The sequence below is a fragment of the Chaetodon auriga genome, chromosome 6, assembly GCF_051107435.1.
Source record: "Chaetodon auriga isolate fChaAug3 chromosome 6, fChaAug3.hap1, whole genome shotgun sequence".
NCBI lineage: Eukaryota > Metazoa > Chordata > Actinopteri > Chaetodontiformes > Chaetodontidae > Chaetodon > Chaetodon auriga.
In genome coordinates this window covers 10,702,506-10,719,765 of record NC_135079.1, presented here as the reverse complement: position 1 = coordinate 10,719,765, position 17,260 = coordinate 10,702,506, and the positions used below count along the sequence as shown (strand labels likewise).

At 40.7% G+C, this 17,260-nt stretch overlaps 1 protein-coding gene across 1 annotated transcript; it reads right to left on the bottom strand.

Annotated features, from left to right (window-relative positions):
• Positions 1 to 364: 364 nt before the first annotated feature.
• LOC143321802 (mucin-5AC-like) lies at positions 365 to 16,406 on the bottom strand (the record flags this gene model as incomplete). Its single annotated transcript, XM_076732441.1, has 29 exons — positions 16,302 to 16,406; positions 15,742 to 15,982; positions 15,515 to 15,629; positions 14,794 to 14,884; positions 14,592 to 14,704; positions 14,294 to 14,507; positions 14,082 to 14,207; positions 13,186 to 13,303; positions 12,961 to 13,099; positions 12,771 to 12,869; positions 12,575 to 12,644; positions 12,340 to 12,477; positions 12,073 to 12,237; positions 11,885 to 11,979; positions 11,642 to 11,768; positions 11,310 to 11,553; positions 10,327 to 10,376; positions 10,000 to 10,094; positions 9,748 to 9,899; positions 9,497 to 9,635; positions 9,312 to 9,419; positions 9,050 to 9,223; positions 8,729 to 8,968; positions 8,432 to 8,588; positions 7,710 to 7,838; positions 7,431 to 7,581; positions 6,524 to 6,567; positions 6,191 to 6,376; positions 365 to 6,087 (listed from the first exon to the last, which is right to left on the bottom strand). Coding segments are annotated over exons 1-29 (9,528 nt in total), but the record flags the coding sequence as incomplete, so codon positions are not given.
• Positions 16,407 to 17,260: the final 854 nt, after the last annotated feature.

The following is a 17,260-nucleotide window of genomic DNA, read 5'->3' as shown; positions in this document are numbered from 1 at the left end:
TGACTCGGATTTCATAATCGTAACAATATTCACGAAATTCTTGGTCTTTGTTATGACACGTCAGTCCAACTGCTGGATCGCATTGAACTTTTTGTCCTGCTTCATCAAAAGGTACTTTGAGTAGTTTTGCTCTGCATTCTATTTCCAGGGGTTTTCTACAAATCCTCAGATTTGGATCAGTGATGTTTTCAATGGATTCATAATCTCCACCATCTGGGGTACGGTCAGGGTAATTATTGTTTATCCAATTTGACCACTTACAGACAAAGCAGCCCGGAGGTGGTGTGGTGGTTGATCCTGTAGTTGTGGTTGTTGTGGGCGTTTCTGTGCTTGTTGTTGTTGTGATTGTTTCTGTGGTTGTTGTGGGTTCTTCTGTGGTTGTGGTTGTTGTGGGTGTCTCTGTGGTTGTGGTTGTTGTGGGTGTTGTGGGTGTTTCTGTGGTTGTTGTGGTTGTTGTGGGCGTTTCTGTGGTTGTGGTTGTTTCTGTAGTTGTGGTTGTTGTGGGCGTTTCTGTGGTTGTTGTTGTGGGTGTTTCTGTGGTTGTGGTTGTTTCTGTGGTTGTTGTGGGTTCTTCTGTGGTTGTGGTTGTTGTGGGTGTTTCTGTGGTTGTGGTTGTTTCTGTAGTTGTTGTAGGTTTCTCTGTAGTTGTGGTTGTTGAAGGTGTAACTGTGGTGGAATGCGGACAATTGTTGACGCAACATTTGACTCGGATTTCATAATCGTAACAATATTCACGAAATTCTTGGTCTTTGTTATGACACGTCAGTCCAACTGCTGGATTGCATTGAACTTTTTGTCCTGCTTCATCAAAAGGTACTTTGAGTAGTTTTGCTCTGCATTCTATTTCCAGGGGTTTTCTACAAATCCTCAGATTTGGATCAGTGATGTTTTCAATGGATTCATAATCTCCACCATCTGGGGTACGGTCAGGGTAATTATTGTTTATCCAATTTGACCACTTACAGACAAAGCAGCCCGGAGGTGGTGTGGTGGTTGATCCTGTAGTTGTGGTTGTTGTGGGCGTTTCTGTGCTTGTTGTTGTTGTGATTGTTTCTGTGGTTGTTGTGGGTTCTTCTGTGGTTGTGGTTGTTGTGGGTGTTTCTGTGGTTGTGGTTGTTGTGGGTGTTGTGGGTGTTTCTGTGGTTGTTGTGGTTGTTGTGGGCGTTTCTGTGGTTGTGGTTGTTTCTGTAGTTGTGGTTGTTGTGGGCGTTTCTGTGGTTGTTGTTGTGGGTGTTTCTGTGGTTGTGGTTGTTTCTGTGGTTGTTGTGGGTTCTTCTGTGGTTGTGGTTGTTGTGGGTGTTTCTGTGGTTGTGGTTGTTTCTGTAGTTGTTGTAGGTTTCTCTGTAGTTGTGGTTGTTGAAGGTGTAACTGTGGTGGAATGCGGACAATTGTTGACGCAACATTTGACTCGGATTTCATAATCGTAACAATATTCACGAAATTCTTGGTCTTTGTTATGACACGTCAGTCCAACTGCTGGATTGCATTGAACTTTTTGTCCTGCTTCATCAAAAGGTACTTTGAGTAGTTTTGCTCTGCATTCTATTTCCAGGGGTTTTCTACAAATCCTCAGATTTGGATCAGTGATGTTTTCAATGGATTCATAATCTCCACCATCTGGGGTACGGTCAGGGTAATTATTGTTTATCCAATTTGACCACTTACAGACAAAGCAGCCAGGAGGTGGTGTGGTGGTTGATCCTGTAGTTGTGGTTGTTGTGGGCGTTTCTGTGCTTGTTGTTGTTGTGATTGTTTCTGTGGTTGTTGTGGGTTCTTCTGTGGTTGTGGTTGTTGTGGGTGTTTCTGTGGTTGTGGTTGTTGTGGGTGTTGTGGGTGTTTCTGTGGTTGTTGTGGGCGTTTCTGTGGTTGTGGTTGTTTCTGTAGTTGTGGTTGTTGTGGGTGTTTCTGTGGTTGTGGTTGTTTCTGTAGTTGTTGTAGGTTTCTCTGTAGTTGTGGTTGTTGAAGGTGTAACTGTGGTGGAATGCGGACAATTGTTCACGCAACATTTGACTCGGATTTCATAATCGTAACAATATTCACGAAATTCTTGGTCTTTGTTATGACACGTCAGTCCAACTGCTGGATCGCATTGAACTTTTTGTCCTGCTTCATCAAAAGGTACTTTGAGTAGTTTTGCTCTGCATTCTATTTCCAGGGGTTTTCTACAAATCCTCAGATTTGGATCAGTGATGTTTTCAATGGATTCATAATCTCCACCATCTGGGGTACGGTCAGGGTAATTATTGTTTATCCAATTTGACCACTTACAGACAAAGCAGCCCGGAGGTGGTGTGGTGGTTGATCCTGTAGTTGTGGTTGTTGTGGGCGTTTCTGTGCTTGTTGTTGTTGTGATTGTTTCTGTGGTTGTTGTGGGTTCTTCTGTGGTTGTGGTTGTTGTGGGTGTCTCTGTGGTTGTGGTTGTTGTGGGTGTTGTGGGTGTTTCTGTGGTTGTTGTGGTTGTTGTGGGCGTTTCTGTGGTTGTGGTTGTTTCTGTAGTTGTGGTTGTTGTGGGCGTTTCTGTGGTTGTTGTTGTGGGTGTTTCTGTGGTTGTGGTTGTTTCTGTGGTTGTTGTGGGTTCTTCTGTGGTTGTGGTTGTTGTGGGTGTTTCTGTGGTTGTGGTTGTTTCTGTAGTTGTTGTAGGTTTCTCTGTAGTTGTGGTTGTTGAAGGTGTAACTGTGGTGGAATGCGGACAATTGTTGACGCAACATTTGACTCGGATTTCATAATCGTAACAATATTCACGAAATTCTTGGTCTTTGTTATGACACGTCAGTCCAACTGCTGGATTGCATTGAACTTTTTGTCCTGCTTCATCAAAAGGTACTTTGAGTAGTTTTGCTCTGCATTCTATTTCCAGGGGTTTTCTACAAATCCTCAGATTTGGATCAGTGATGTTTTCAATGGATTCATAATCTCCACCATCTGGGGTACGGTCAGGGTAATTATTGTTTATCCAATTTGACCACTTACAGACAAAGCAGCCCGGAGGTGGTGTGGTGGTTGATCCTGTAGTTGTGGTTGTTGTGGGCGTTTCTGTGCTTGTTGTTGTTGTGATTGTTTCTGTGGTTGTTGTGGGTTCTTCTGTGGTTGTGGTTGTTGTGGGTGTTTCTGTGGTTGTGGTTGTTGTGGGTGTTGTGGGTGTTTCTGTGGTTGTTGTGGTTGTTGTGGGCGTTTCTGTGGTTGTGGTTGTTTCTGTAGTTGTGGTTGTTGTGGGCGTTTCTGTGGTTGTTGTTGTGGGTGTTTCTGTGGTTGTGGTTGTTTCTGTGGTTGTTGTGGGTTCTTCTGTGGTTGTGGTTGTTGTGGGTGTTTCTGTGGTTGTGGTTGTTTCTGTAGTTGTTGTAGGTTTCTCTGTAGTTGTGGTTGTTGAAGGTGTAACTGTGGTGGAATGCGGACAATTGTTGACGCAACATTTGACTCGGATTTCATAATCGTAACAATATTCACGAAATTCTTGGTCTTTGTTATGACACGTCAGTCCAACTGCTGGATTGCATTGAACTTTTTGTCCTGCTTCATCAAAAGGTACTTTGAGTAGTTTTGCTCTGCATTCTATTTCCAGGGGTTTTCTACAAATCCTCAGATTTGGATCAGTGATGTTTTCAATGGATTCATAATCTCCACCATCTGGGGTACGGTCAGGGTAATTATTGTTTATCCAATTTGACCACTTACAGACAAAGCAGCCCGGAGGTGGTGTGGTGGTTGATCCTGTAGTTGTGGTTGTTGTGGGCGTTTCTGTGCTTGTTGTTGTTGTGATTGTTTCTGTGGTTGTTGTGGGTTCTTCTGTGGTTGTGGTTGTTGTGGGTGTTTCTGTGGTTGTGGTTGTTGTGGGTGTTGTGGGTGTTTCTGTGGTTGTTGTGGTTGTTGTGGGCGTTTCTGTGGTTGTGGTTGTTTCTGTAGTTGTGGTTGTTGTGGGCGTTTCTGTGGTTGTTGTTGTGGGTGTTTCTGTGGTTGTGGTTGTTTCTGTGGTTGTTGTGGGTTCTTCTGTGGTTGTGGTTGTTGTGGGTGTTTCTGTGGTTGTGGTTGTTTCTGTAGTTGTTGTAGGTTTCTCTGTAGTTGTGGTTGTTGAAGGTGTAACTGTGGTGGAATGCGGACAATTGTTGACGCAACATTTGACTCGGATTTCATAATCGTAACAATATTCACGAAATTCTTGGTCTTTGTTATGACACGTCAGTCCAACTGCTGGATTGCATTGAACTTTTTGTCCTGCTTCATCAAAAGGTACTTTGAGTAGTTTTGCTCTGCATTCTATTTCCAGGGGTTTTCTACAAATCCTCAGATTTGGATCAGTGATGTTTTCAATGGATTCATAATCTCCACCATCTGGGGTACGGTCAGGGTAATTATTGTTTATCCAATTTGACCACTTACAGACAAAGCAGCCAGGAGGTGGTGTGGTGGTTGATCCTGTAGTTGTGGTTGTTGTGGGCGTTTCTGTGCTTGTTGTTGTTGTGATTGTTTCTGTGGTTGTTGTGGGTTCTTCTGTGGTTGTGGTTGTTGTGGGTGTTTCTGTGGTTGTGGTTGTTGTGGGTGTTGTGGGTGTTTCTGTGGTTGTTGTGGGCGTTTCTGTGGTTGTGGTTGTTTCTGTAGTTGTGGTTGTTGTGGGTGTTTCTGTGGTTGTGGTTGTTTCTGTAGTTGTTGTAGGTTTCTCTGTAGTTGTGGTTGTTGAAGGTGTAACTGTGGTGGAATGCGGACAATTGTTCACGCAACATTTGACTCGGATTTCATAATCGTAACAATATTCACGAAATTCTTGGTCTTTGTTATGACACGTCAGTCCAACTGCTGGATCGCATTGAACTTTTTGTCCTGCTTCATCAAAAGGTACTTTGAGTAGTTTTGCTCTGCATTCTATTTCCAGGGGTTTTCTACAAATCCTCAGATTTGGATCAGTGATGTTTTCAATGGATTCATAATCTCCACCATCTGGGGTACGGTCAGGGTAATTATTGTTTATCCAATTTGACCACTTACAGACAAAGCAGCCCGGAGGTGGTGTGGTGGTTGATCCTGTAGTTGTGGTTGTTGTGGGCGTTTCTGTGCTTGTTGTTGTTGTGATTGTTTCTGTGGTTGTTGTGGGTTCTTCTGTGGTTGTGGTTGTTGTGGGTGTTTCTGTGGTTGTGGTTGTTGTGGTTGTTGTGGGTGTTGTGGGCGTTTCTGTGGTTGTTGTGGTTGTTGTGGGCGTTTCTGTGGTGGTGGTTGATCCTGTAGTTGTGGTTGTTGTGGGCGTTTCTGTGGTTGTTGTTGTGGGTGTTTCTGTGGTTGTGGTTGTTTCTGTGGTTGTTGTGGGTTCTTCTGTGGTTGTGGTTGTTGTGGGTGTTTCTGTGGTTGTGGTTGTTTCTGTGGTTGTTGTGGGTTCTTCTGTAGTTGTGGTTGTTGAAGGTGTAACTGTGGTGGAATGCAGACAATTGTTGACGCAACATTTGACTCGGATTTCATAATCGTAACAATATTCACGAAATTCTTGGTCTTTGTTATGACACGTCAGTCCAACTGCTGGATTGCATTGAACTTTTTGTCCTGCTTCATCAAAAGGTACTTTGAGTAGTTTTGCTCTGCATTCTATTTCCAGGGGTTTTCTACAAATCCTCAGATTTGGATCAGTGATGTTTTCAATGGATTCATAATCTCCACCATCTGGGGTACGGTCAGGGTAATTATTGTTTATCCAATTTGACCACTTACAGACAAAGCAGCCAGGAGGTGGTGTGGTGGTTGATCCTGTAGTTGTGGTTGTTGTGGGCGTTTCTGTGCTTGTTGTTGTTGTGATTGTTTCTGTGGTTGTTGTGGGTTCTTCTGTGGTTGTGGTTGTTGTGGGTGTTTCTGTGGTTGTGGTTGTTGTGGTTGTTGTGGGTGTTGTGGGTGTTTCTGTGGTTGTTGTGGGCGTTTCTGTGGTTGTGGTTGTTTCTGTAGTTGTGGTTGTTGTGGGCGTTTCTGTGGTTGTTGTTGTGGGTGTTTCTGTGGTTGTCGTTGTTTCTGTAGTTGTGGTTGTTATGGATTCTTCTGTGGTGGCTGTTGTTGTTGTGGGTTTCTCTGTGGTCATGGTTGTGGTGGGTTTTTCTGTGGTTGTAGTTGTGGGTGCTCCTGTGGTTGTCAAAAATAAGAGATTAATCATCAAGCTGACTTTAAAATCCACCTATAAAAAACCACAACTATGCTGTGCATTTTTAAAGACTCTTATGCTTACCAGTTGTGGTAAAATTAAAGCTTGTTGTTGTTGTTATCTCTGTGGTTGTCAGGCAAGGCCTCATGATTCTGGTAATATTTCCTCCTTCTCCACAAACAGCAGTGATACAGGTTCCATCTCCATCATGTGTGTCATAGATTTTATCTCCATAGTTGTATGTATGGTTTCCATACGAACAAGTGCAATCTGCAAAAGAAACAAATCTGTGAGAATTAAATGAATCTTCATTGTTTCAGTAAATACAAACTATAGTCTTTTTAAATGAATCTATACATTATGATAGCTGTCTCAGTGACAACAATCAATCACAGTAATAGTCCCAACCATACTCACTGTGGACATTATAGCTGCACTCTGCCTTTGTTGAAGAACAAGTACTAAAAGGTAAATAAGAGAAGAGGAATTTGAACACAATGTAGCAATATGTTGGGCACCATGATGGTGCAGAACGCAGCATCACACTAATATTACACATTGCAGATCTGCTGGTTAAATTTTTTGCAACAAGCATAATTATAGGACAACATCAAAGTTGTCCTATAATTAGTTATTCTACGCAATTTCTACTGCAGTGTAAATCTACGGGCCTTTTAGAGACATTAAAACAGTTCACACAGTTCCATGAAAAATCATAGATCAAATCAAACAGAACACCAAATATGGGGTGCAATGACTGCGGGCATCATTAAGAGTCGCAATACTGCCATGAGCTTTGCATCTTTAATTACAAGATAGGCAGATGTGAGGCTGTGATGACCAACATGATATAATGGAGATTGTTCTCGTTAAATCCTAATTTATTTGTGGGTTATTAATTTATGCTGCAAATTTGCAATATGAAAGTAAAGCAAGTATTTATTTCCCAGATTTTCATGTAAAAGAATCAAATAATTTCAGAAAATTGTTAAATATAATTTCAGAAATAAAGGTTACGACATGCAAAACTCCAGACTTAATTCGATTTTCATTTTAGTTATGGCAGTACAGTAGTAACTAACTGCAGAAGGCTAAAGTATGGCTTGTGATGACAAATAAAATCAAGCAGTATTACACAAGGTGACATTGTGAATTCAACGTAAAAATAGTTATCTGTCTATCTAGTTTATAATACAGTGACACAACAGGATAGTATGATGTTAGTGTACATTATCTAATTATGTTAGCTTTTGTAAAAACAATACAAAGGTTATCGTTAACTTTGGCACTGACTGCAGTATTAATATTATGGAAAGCGTCCCACCAGTTTTGACAGTTCTCCTTTGAAGACATGTGCTCCCCTTCTTTATAATGCGTCCCTTCGTCGTCATAGCAGCCACATTCCTTCCCTGACACACACTTCATGGTACCTTCCTCCAAATAAGATCGTTCAGGTGGGCAACGTGGATAGCAGCCTTAAAAAGTTAAATGTCGAGAGTCAAATGTCAATAACATGATAGTATTCACATTGGCTTTGCTAGAAAAAAGCATGCATGGCCAATCAACTCTCTCTAAATCTACATCGCTTTCATGTCATTTGTACCTTCTAAAGCTGGAATTTGATTGTAGCATGTTCCTGAGGGATTCCTGCATGTCTTCATGCATGGTTTTCCACAAGACTCATAGTGCCATTCACACTCTTCATCAGAGTTGTAATAATCACAGAATAGAGCTGATGAAACAAAAAAGATTAATATTAACAACATTCGAGAAAAGATTACTTAATCATGACTAACATCTTCATAATAAGATGATAATTTATACAACCCCGATTCGCTCTTTGTAAACATAAATAAAACAGAATGTGATCATTTGCTAATCCTTTTTGACATACACTCAATTGAAAACAGTACAAAAGTGATACATTTAATGTTTTACCTCCTGAACTTTATTGATTTTTGTAAATATATGTTTATTTCGAATTTGATGGCAGCAGCACATTTCAAACAAGTTGGGACAGTGGAAACAAACACAGGTAAAGAGGTTCGTCAGTAACCGGTGATAGTACCATGACTGGGTATGAAAGGGTTACAAGTAAAGGGTGTAGCGAGGTTCACCACTTTGTGAACACATGATTGTTTAAAGGATATTACTGCATGGGCTCTGGAACACTTCAGAAAACAATTAATTTGCAAATGATTGCATTCTGTTTTTATTGATGTTTTAAAAAAGCGTCCCAACATTTTTTTTCGACTCAGTGCAAAGGTGATGCTGCCCATACATTTAATGATTATCTCCTCTAAGAAACACAAATAAAACACTCACGGCAGATTGTGGGAGTTCTCCATTTCACACAGGCTCCAGCCTCATTACAGGCTGCTGCGTAGGCTGCTACAGCCGAGCAGAAACACTCACAATCTCCTCCTGTATTGCAGGCACAAGTGTCTGCCACACAGGCATCATAATAGCTGCGTTGCTCCACCTTTTGGAAAGAAACCATTGTGAATGTAAGAAGAGTTTAAATCATATTCAATCAGCTAATTATACAGAAAGTCGTTAACTAATTATAATGACTTTATTTGTGATTCCATGCCACTTGACATTGCTCAGCAGTTCTCTTACCTTTGAATGGCAAGGGGCAAATACCGCACTGCTGATAAGGCTGCACTGTTTTAGAGCCCATGCCTGCCTGTGTGAGTACAGGCTGCAGGGAGGTTTCAGTGCTTTTGTATCAGGGCAGCTGGATGACACTTTCCAGCTGTTTCCAAACTCAAGGGGTTCAACCACAACTTCTTTGTTTCTGGTGGTGAAATCGTTCCTGATATTTCCATCGTAATTCCCGCAGAGACCACAAACTTTTCCCTGGATAAAATGATCTAGTTAATTTGTAAAATGGCAACCTGAGTAATATTTAGCTAAACACCTGTGTATCTGCTCACCCACCTTGAATGTGGAGCTGAGTTTGATCATGAGTGTTGTCTTCTTATTCCAAATGAGTACAAGACCATTCTTTGCCTCAATGACAAGATATATACCCACAGTTTGGATGTGATAGGGTATGTCCACCTCTTTGCTTTTTTTCATAACAGTTCCCTCTGAAAGAACAATTTCATGGTTCTGAAAGAAACAAAACATGCTTATTTGTAATCCTGCAGAGGCAGTATTTTAAACACATATAATACGTTACGTTTAATGCGTTACGTACCCCTAAGTAGAGTTTGATAGCAGTGGAGCAGATGCTATCAGTTGTTCCACACGGGATGCTTTCAGTCAGAACCCTGAAGGTGCCATTCGTATTGTCACCACAGTAATCCTGCAAGATATCGCTGTCAGCATCACAACACTGATTTCTGACAAATCACAAAGGCTAACTGTAAGTTTGTGCTCTACCTGAGTGAAGATGTAGCCACACTCGCCATTGAAGGAGAATTTCTTTTCATCAAAGGTGATGTAATGCCCTTCTCCATATATGGTACAGGCTTTGTAACACTTATGATGTGTACATTTCCATTTTCTTCCTCTGCAAGTGCTTTGATTTAAACAGATGAAGTAATGTCAAGTTATGGATTTTCAATTAAAAGAGCACACAACCGTGAACTGACACAGCACAACGTTAGAGTGGAAGAGATTAAAGGGCTCACCAGGTATTGCAGTCGACAGTGACAGTCTGTCCAGAATTATAGGATTCTCCATTATACATGCAGGGACAGAGCTCCTCCTTAACACAGCCACCTTTATTATCTGCCACCAGGCCAGCAGGACACACACAGCCTGAGATGCACTTTTTACTGACCTACAGAGTGTAACAGTAATGTATTGAACATGTCATCTGGCTCCTTTAATATACATGTAGAATATTCAACAACAGTCATGAACCAGTGTCACAGTCTTACGCAGTCTGAGTCCAGTGTCTGGCAGCTTTTTTGACACTCTGATCCTTTGGCATCTGGCTTTGCACAGTTGAGGAAAACCATTGGACTGGTGCATGCTGATGACAATGATAGTGTGTTACACAGGGCACAACTGTATGTTTGGTGTTGCTCATATTGTGCTTTGCTATTTTATCTTATTTTATTATCTTTTCTTTTTCACACGGGGGGTTGCAACAAAAATTTCATTGACATGGCTATGCTCAATGACAATAAAAGCAATCTTGAATCTTGAATCTTGAATCTTGCTATAGAAGGAATACTCTGACAAGCTCAGTGCTTTGTACCTACATTTACTGTTGGGGGTTCCTGTACAGCTTAGTCTTCCATTGTGGCAGGAGCTGAAAAGCAGAGAAAGACAGGCAAGGAGGACAAAGAAGCGAAGAAATGTTAATTCTTGATAGTTTTCGCTTTCTTTCCAAAGCAAAAACAACACAGGACAGTGGTTCCCAAATGGTCTATCCATTTTTAGGATCTGCAGTTCTCCTTAAGAGTAAATTCACACAAACAAGAGGTCAAACCTACCAGACCTTATTTCTGCTCACAATTTTATGTAACAACATGAAAATAAAAACAAATAAAGCACAAATGGATCTTAAAACCCAATGAAATAAGAGGCATTGCAACAATAAGAGCAATTTTGGCTTAAAAAACAACATTAAAACATTGTATTACCAACTAGAACAAATTTAGGCATATCATTTTATGGCATGCTGTGTAAATAGACCTAATAATAAGAAAAGAGCAATAATCTATAATAATAATAAATCTAATGATACATTTTCTTAGGTCAACAGACAAGTTACAAGCTAGATTTTAAGCAAGGCCTCTTCACTGCATACAACATACTGAGGTTTTTTTTTTTTTTTTTTATTAAATCTTCACTTTCAGTAAGACCAAGTTTAACATATTCCTTGTCAAACCTCTGTTAAGCACTGAAGTTGTGAAACGGTGGGGATCCTCAAGGGACCAGTATGACATGCAACGTGAGCATTGGTAAGCTACTTGTCTTGTAACGCTGCATGCCTTAATGCTACTACTCACTCTGCAGTGAAGTTCATGCAGTAATTCAAAATAAAACAGCTGAGCCCTGATGATCTGGGTGTTTAGGCACCGAGCACGACGGACACCTTACATGTCATTCATCTCTCTCTCCTCTTGTTTCCTGTGACCTCTCCACCGTCAGCTGACCAATAAAACCATAACATGCCCAAAAATAATCCTAAAAGAAGACAACTCTGCTTTAATATTATTGGAAATATTGAAATCCTCACCAACTTCGTCCACGGATGGTCCCAGGGTGTACCACTGTCTCTCCCATATAACAAGGGCATTGTGAGGCCGGCACACACTCTTCCTTCTCATTTAGGTAAGTTCCTTCAGCACAGCCGCAGCCATCAAGTGGAGTGAATTTAGCCTCACATGTCAGGTCTGACTGGCTCAGAGAGCGACAGGTGCGGTTGCAGTTTGTCATGTGGTACTCATACACAAAAGTAGAAGGGCAGCTAGTATATTTCCCTTTGAAAGGAAACAGGTTCTCTTACAGTTTGAACACTAGAAATAAATTTGGACTTCATTTATTTGACATGGTTTGGGTTTAACTTACGGCATATTTTGTCCCTCCATCCTGTCAGGAAAACACCTGCAGCAGCACATGCGTGGACATAGGAGGATATGGCAGCACACACGCACTTTTCACTGTCTTCACAGGAGCAGGCGTCATTAATACAAGACTGCAGAGAGAAGCAGCAACAGGCTCAATGAATTGCTGCGCAGTTGTTAAATGAGTAAAATATCACAAATGCATGAATATATAGAAAATAGAATACAAGAAGAAATGACAGCTTACAGTTTTATAGTATTCTGGGCTTATTTCAGAATGGCACTTGGCAAAACTCCCTTTTGGGTCTGACAGCAGGGAGCACCAGTGAGTGGCATAATTCCCTAAAAAAAAAAAAAAACACACACAAACATGTTTATTGGTGGGGTGCTGTGAAGAATGTTATTAAAATACAGAGCATTAGGTCCAGGACCTACCCCTGTCCATGCTGAAACTGCAGGGGTTATTCATTGTGTTTTTCACATTGAGGCAGCTTGCTTTGGTCTTCCAGGTGTCGATAAATGTCGCAGCCGTTCCCTCAATCAATCCATTTGTGGTTTTGAAGTCATCCTTTTCGACGTCATTAAAATCTCCACAAAGGCCTGGATGAAGATAATGACTTTGACTTAATACCTAACTCACTGCAATATTCATCAGACTATATTTTACCCTATACGCAGAAGAGCTCAAGGAGAAAAACACACCTCTGAGTTTTCCTTTAATGGAAACACTGGCTTTAATGTAGACCTGCATAATGGGTTTGAGCTGAATCTCAAGATGAAGCCCAAAGGTGGTGTGGATGACAGTGAAGAAGGTCGATGGGTTGAAGACTGTTACGTTGTCTGCAGGCAGAAAAACATTTTCACACTCAATAAAGAAATGGTTTTAATTCATGCACACTCAGTTATATCTTATGATTTCATAGAAGAAACCACTCACCCACAAAAAGAGGAAGTTCAGAGATCTGTTTGTTATATAAAACCTTTCCGCTGGCTTCAACTACAATCATCTGTAGTGGGGGGAAAAATGACAATGTGTCACGGTAAATCTCAACTTGTCCAACAGATATGAAACAGATATGAAACCGAGAAAATCCAATAAATGAGTTTTCTCTTTCTTTATATAATGGAATTACCATTTGTTTAGGCAGGAGCAGAGTGACTGCAGTCAGGCAAGCTTCTGATTTTTCACATTTACCCAGGTCACCAAGGACACTGAAAGTCCCATTGGGTTCCTAAAATCAAGAGCATGAACTGTTTGTTTATTAAAGTATTGGAAATTTGTTTGTGGATCATTTAAAGGATGAATTAATTTAAGTGCCTAACCTTGGTGAGAACATAACTGCAGTCTCCTGTGAAAGTGTATGTTTTATCATCATAGGTGGAGACGTGGGAGCCACCCAGTACAGAGCACATACCAGGACAGTCCAAGTCCTTAAACTTCCACTCACCCTTGATACACGTGCTGTCAAAAGAGCACAGTCACTTCAACTGAACGGACCACCTTAAATACTCATGCTGTAAATGGAAATATTGTAGTGAAGCGATTACCCTTTTTTGCATTGCCCCGAGTAGGATTCCCCTGGTTTGTATCGCTTGCCATTGTGTAAGCAGGAACACTGGTCCAGAGCAACACACCCACTTTGGTTAATGTCATCAAATACGGTCCCTTGGGAGAAACATATTGATATGATTAGGAGGGCAATAGTAAACAGCTCTTCACAACGCAAATCCTATAAGAGCCATATGTCACAAGTGTGCAGAGGCCTGTAGGTGTCAGGGGGAGAACAATTAAATGGCTTTTGAAATGCTTAATTTGTACTGAATTAACAGAACATAAACATTATTTTTGTCAAAGATAGCATTGGTTACTAGGAAATATCTTGAGCATGAGTTACACAGGCACAGTTTGCATTTCACTGTGACAATCTTGTCCTTGTTGTCCTCCACAAATTCAAAATAATGCAAATATTTCAATGACATAAAAGCTGTCCTCTCTGCCATCTTCCTAGCTGAGCGGCACATTCACAATGACGAACTGTAGGACTGACCTTCCACTAGCACACAGCTATGCCAAGAAGTAGGAAACAAATGGAAAAGGTGTGAATGCATATGGGAAGTTCATTTTTTGGGGTTTTTGTGGCAACAAAAGGAATACAGTAAAATACAGTTAAATCTACCAGGTGAGCTGCCTGGGTGCCCCATTAGCCAAATATAAATAAAATAAATATATAAAAATGTAGGCAACTAAATGCCAAAACACAGGTGCCACCCTGCTGCTAAAACTGTAACTTCAGCTTCTGCTGGTATAACAACAGTTATTTCAACATCACAAATGAAGACATTTGAGAGCATAAATCACTAATTTATGTGAAAGAAACGGAAATCCCTCTGATATCTGCTGATTCAAACATCATCTGTGCAGGTTTTAAAATCTGGAAACTCACCAGATGGACAGAAGCATCCATCCATGCAGTGATCATCACACACTTGGCTTCTCTGGGGGTTGCTGCAGGTGTCAGTACAGGGACTGCCGCATTCCTTATACTCCATATTGAAAGGGCATGTGCTTGCTATTCAACATAAAAAAATAATAACCTGATGATAGAAATACAATGAAAACACCAAAGGTTGAATACATAAATGCTTTGACTCTTACAACACAGCTGCGTTGTCTTCCATTTCTGTGGTTTCCCGCCGGCATGAGCGCACTGACGGGAATACTCTGATATTGTTGAGCACAAGCATGAAGTGTTGTTGGTGTTGCAGTAGCACAGGTCTTTCGCGCAGGCTTTGATGAAGGAGTCAGTATCAATCAGGTTCTTACAGCTGAGGAATGCAGATCCTAACAGCAGGTTCTTACAGAGGTCTGTCTGTGGGTCAAAGTACATGATGTATTTAAATTTTATCTAAATGTAATAAACAAAATGATCTGAAGCAAATTAATTTTCACGTACCTGATTTGCACAGGTCTGTGTGGCTGTAGAGGACTTTCTTTCACAGTTTTCAGTCTGACCATTAACATCAGAGACCAGAGAATTTCCACAATCTTTAGAAGGTACAAACTCCTCTGTAGTGAAAGGGAAAAGAGTTTTGGTTTCACACACGTGAAGACTGATTTTGTGCAGTTTGTTTTAAGCTTTACTTTCTAGTATTTACCTCTTGTTATGTACTCTTTAGCAATCCGGACTCCGTTGAAGTCACCACACAGGCCACAGGTCTGTTCCTTGAATTTTGCATCCAGTTCAACCTTAGAAGCAGGTGAAAATTAGACTTGGCTAAAGTGTAGAAAAGACAAAGAACTCCCCAAGCTACTGGCACCTTTTCATATCAGACAAGAATGAAAAGTCTGAACATCCACATGGTAATTTATCAAATGCCAACTCCAGATACACAGCGTGAGTCAGTCAAGAGTACGTGAACTGTTTCAAAGAATGAACTTTCATGCTTAAACGCATTCTCCCTGCCTTTCTGCTCCTAGTTGCAGGAATAGCCTTCCTAAGGACATAAGATTGAGCTGGTGGTTGTGAATTGTGCTCTTTAACATTTTTAATACATGCAAAATGCATTTTTAGCAGCTTCCCTAGTAGTACTAACTTTGGTGGCATTTGCTCAGACTTTCTCATAGACACAATGTAAGTTCACTTTAGTCATCGATGGAAAAAATGTGGAGAAGTGCTGATCAAGACACTGAATCCTCACAATCACTTCCCTTTCAATTAATCTTAATCTTAAAGTCACCTGAGTCAATTTTCAAATCTAGAACTAAACATGGTGTCTGCACCTGTCTGTCAGTTATCAAAATAATAATGCAAATCAATATCAGATATTATTTAAATGTAGGTGCAATCAGGTGTGATGGCACAATGAATACACATACCCAGAGGGAGTCTTTGCCGTTCCACATGACACTCAAACCCAGCTTTGCCTTGATTTTAATATAGGAGAGAGCTTCTTCAATTGAAATGCCAGGCTGTCTGAATGGCACAGTGACACTGGAGGCAAAAAAAAAAAAAAATCAACCCAGTAAGATAACAAGACATTAACCAGCACTGTAACCACTAGATGAGCTGGAGATGAAAAGTCACATTATCCAAACAGACTCACGGTTTATCAGCCACTTTGATAGAAGCGTTGGCTAATTCCACAACAACCCTGTCCACTTCTACAGTGACCTTCTTAATGGTGGTGACCCCATTTATCTCCTGCCGTTGGAACTGAACATTGAAAGTATCATAACTTTTCTTATTCTGGGACGCAAGGATGTAGGTGCAAGTGGAGGGAAGCTGGTAGAAATCTCCATCCAAGGTCCGAAAATGATGGTTTCCCCACGTACTGCAGAACGGGTCTGGTTTGTGGAGAAAAAAAAAATATTACACAGTCGTTCATATCACACAATGCATTTTTGATTTGTTATCTTTCAGCTTCTGAACATGACTCAAAAAATAATTTGCACTTAAACATTAATGTACAAATTATCAGTAATATCAGACAAAAGCAAACTGTTTATATCTATCATATCCAGTATGCACATGAAAAGAACACTTAAGGTTATTTTCAGAATTTTTTCTTCCCGGGATAGCGTCGTTCTATACTTGATAAACAGTGCAGGACAAGCTTGGATGTAATACATGCAGCTCCCTTTGTTTCCCATTGAGCGTGCTCACCGGCGTCCTCTGCAGATAGTCCCAGGCAGAGGGTTAGCCATGGTATCACCCATTTAAGTGGTATCCTGGTTGTTCTCATGATCATTGAGAGGGATCGTCAGGCCAACTGCTCTCACACTGTCAGCATCATGTAATATAGTTGAATTGGTGTTTGCAGTTCAGGAGGGGTAAAAAAAAAAAAAAATACATGTTGGGTGTCAACCACTGTGGTTTTCATCTCCATTAAGATCACAACCAGAGCACACAACACATAAAAAAGCTGGTTATACCAACACGTCTGCGTAACACCTCTATCTCTCTGTGACATCCAATCAAACGCTCTCACCACAGCTCTATTTACATTAATCTTTGGCAACATACACTGCTCAAGAAATTTAAGGTGTCTGGAGATACTGTGGTGAACGTTATGCTGTCTGTAACATCATCCAGCATGGTACAGGGGTGAAATCCTCAGAGCGATTGTCAGACCTTACACTGGCGCAGTGGGCCCTGGGTTCCTCCTGGTGCAGGACGATGCCTGACCAACTTGAATAATTCGTTCATGATCCGATGTGTGATTTAAGTGTTCCCTTAATTTTTTTGGGCAGTGTATACTTTACAAGCAAGAGAAATATTGTAAAATGAGCTACCACACAGTGGATGTTGACGAATCATTGCACAGTATGCTTTAATTCTGTAAAACTTTTATTCAGGTCCTGGTCTTCACAAAAGGAAGATGAGGGCATATTTAATCAAGAATTGTGTACTTTTCTCACGGAACCAGAGTTGTGGGATGTACCTCCCACTGAAGTGAAATCTTTAATTGGACCATACATTGACTAAATATTTGCTGTGAAATGTTTGCTGACAGTGTAGCATGTAGCTTTTTCCATACACACTGAGACTTAACATTAACTCATAGAAATGTTTCCTTTCTTCCTATATGATATAAATGAAGATATAGATGAATATTTTACAGC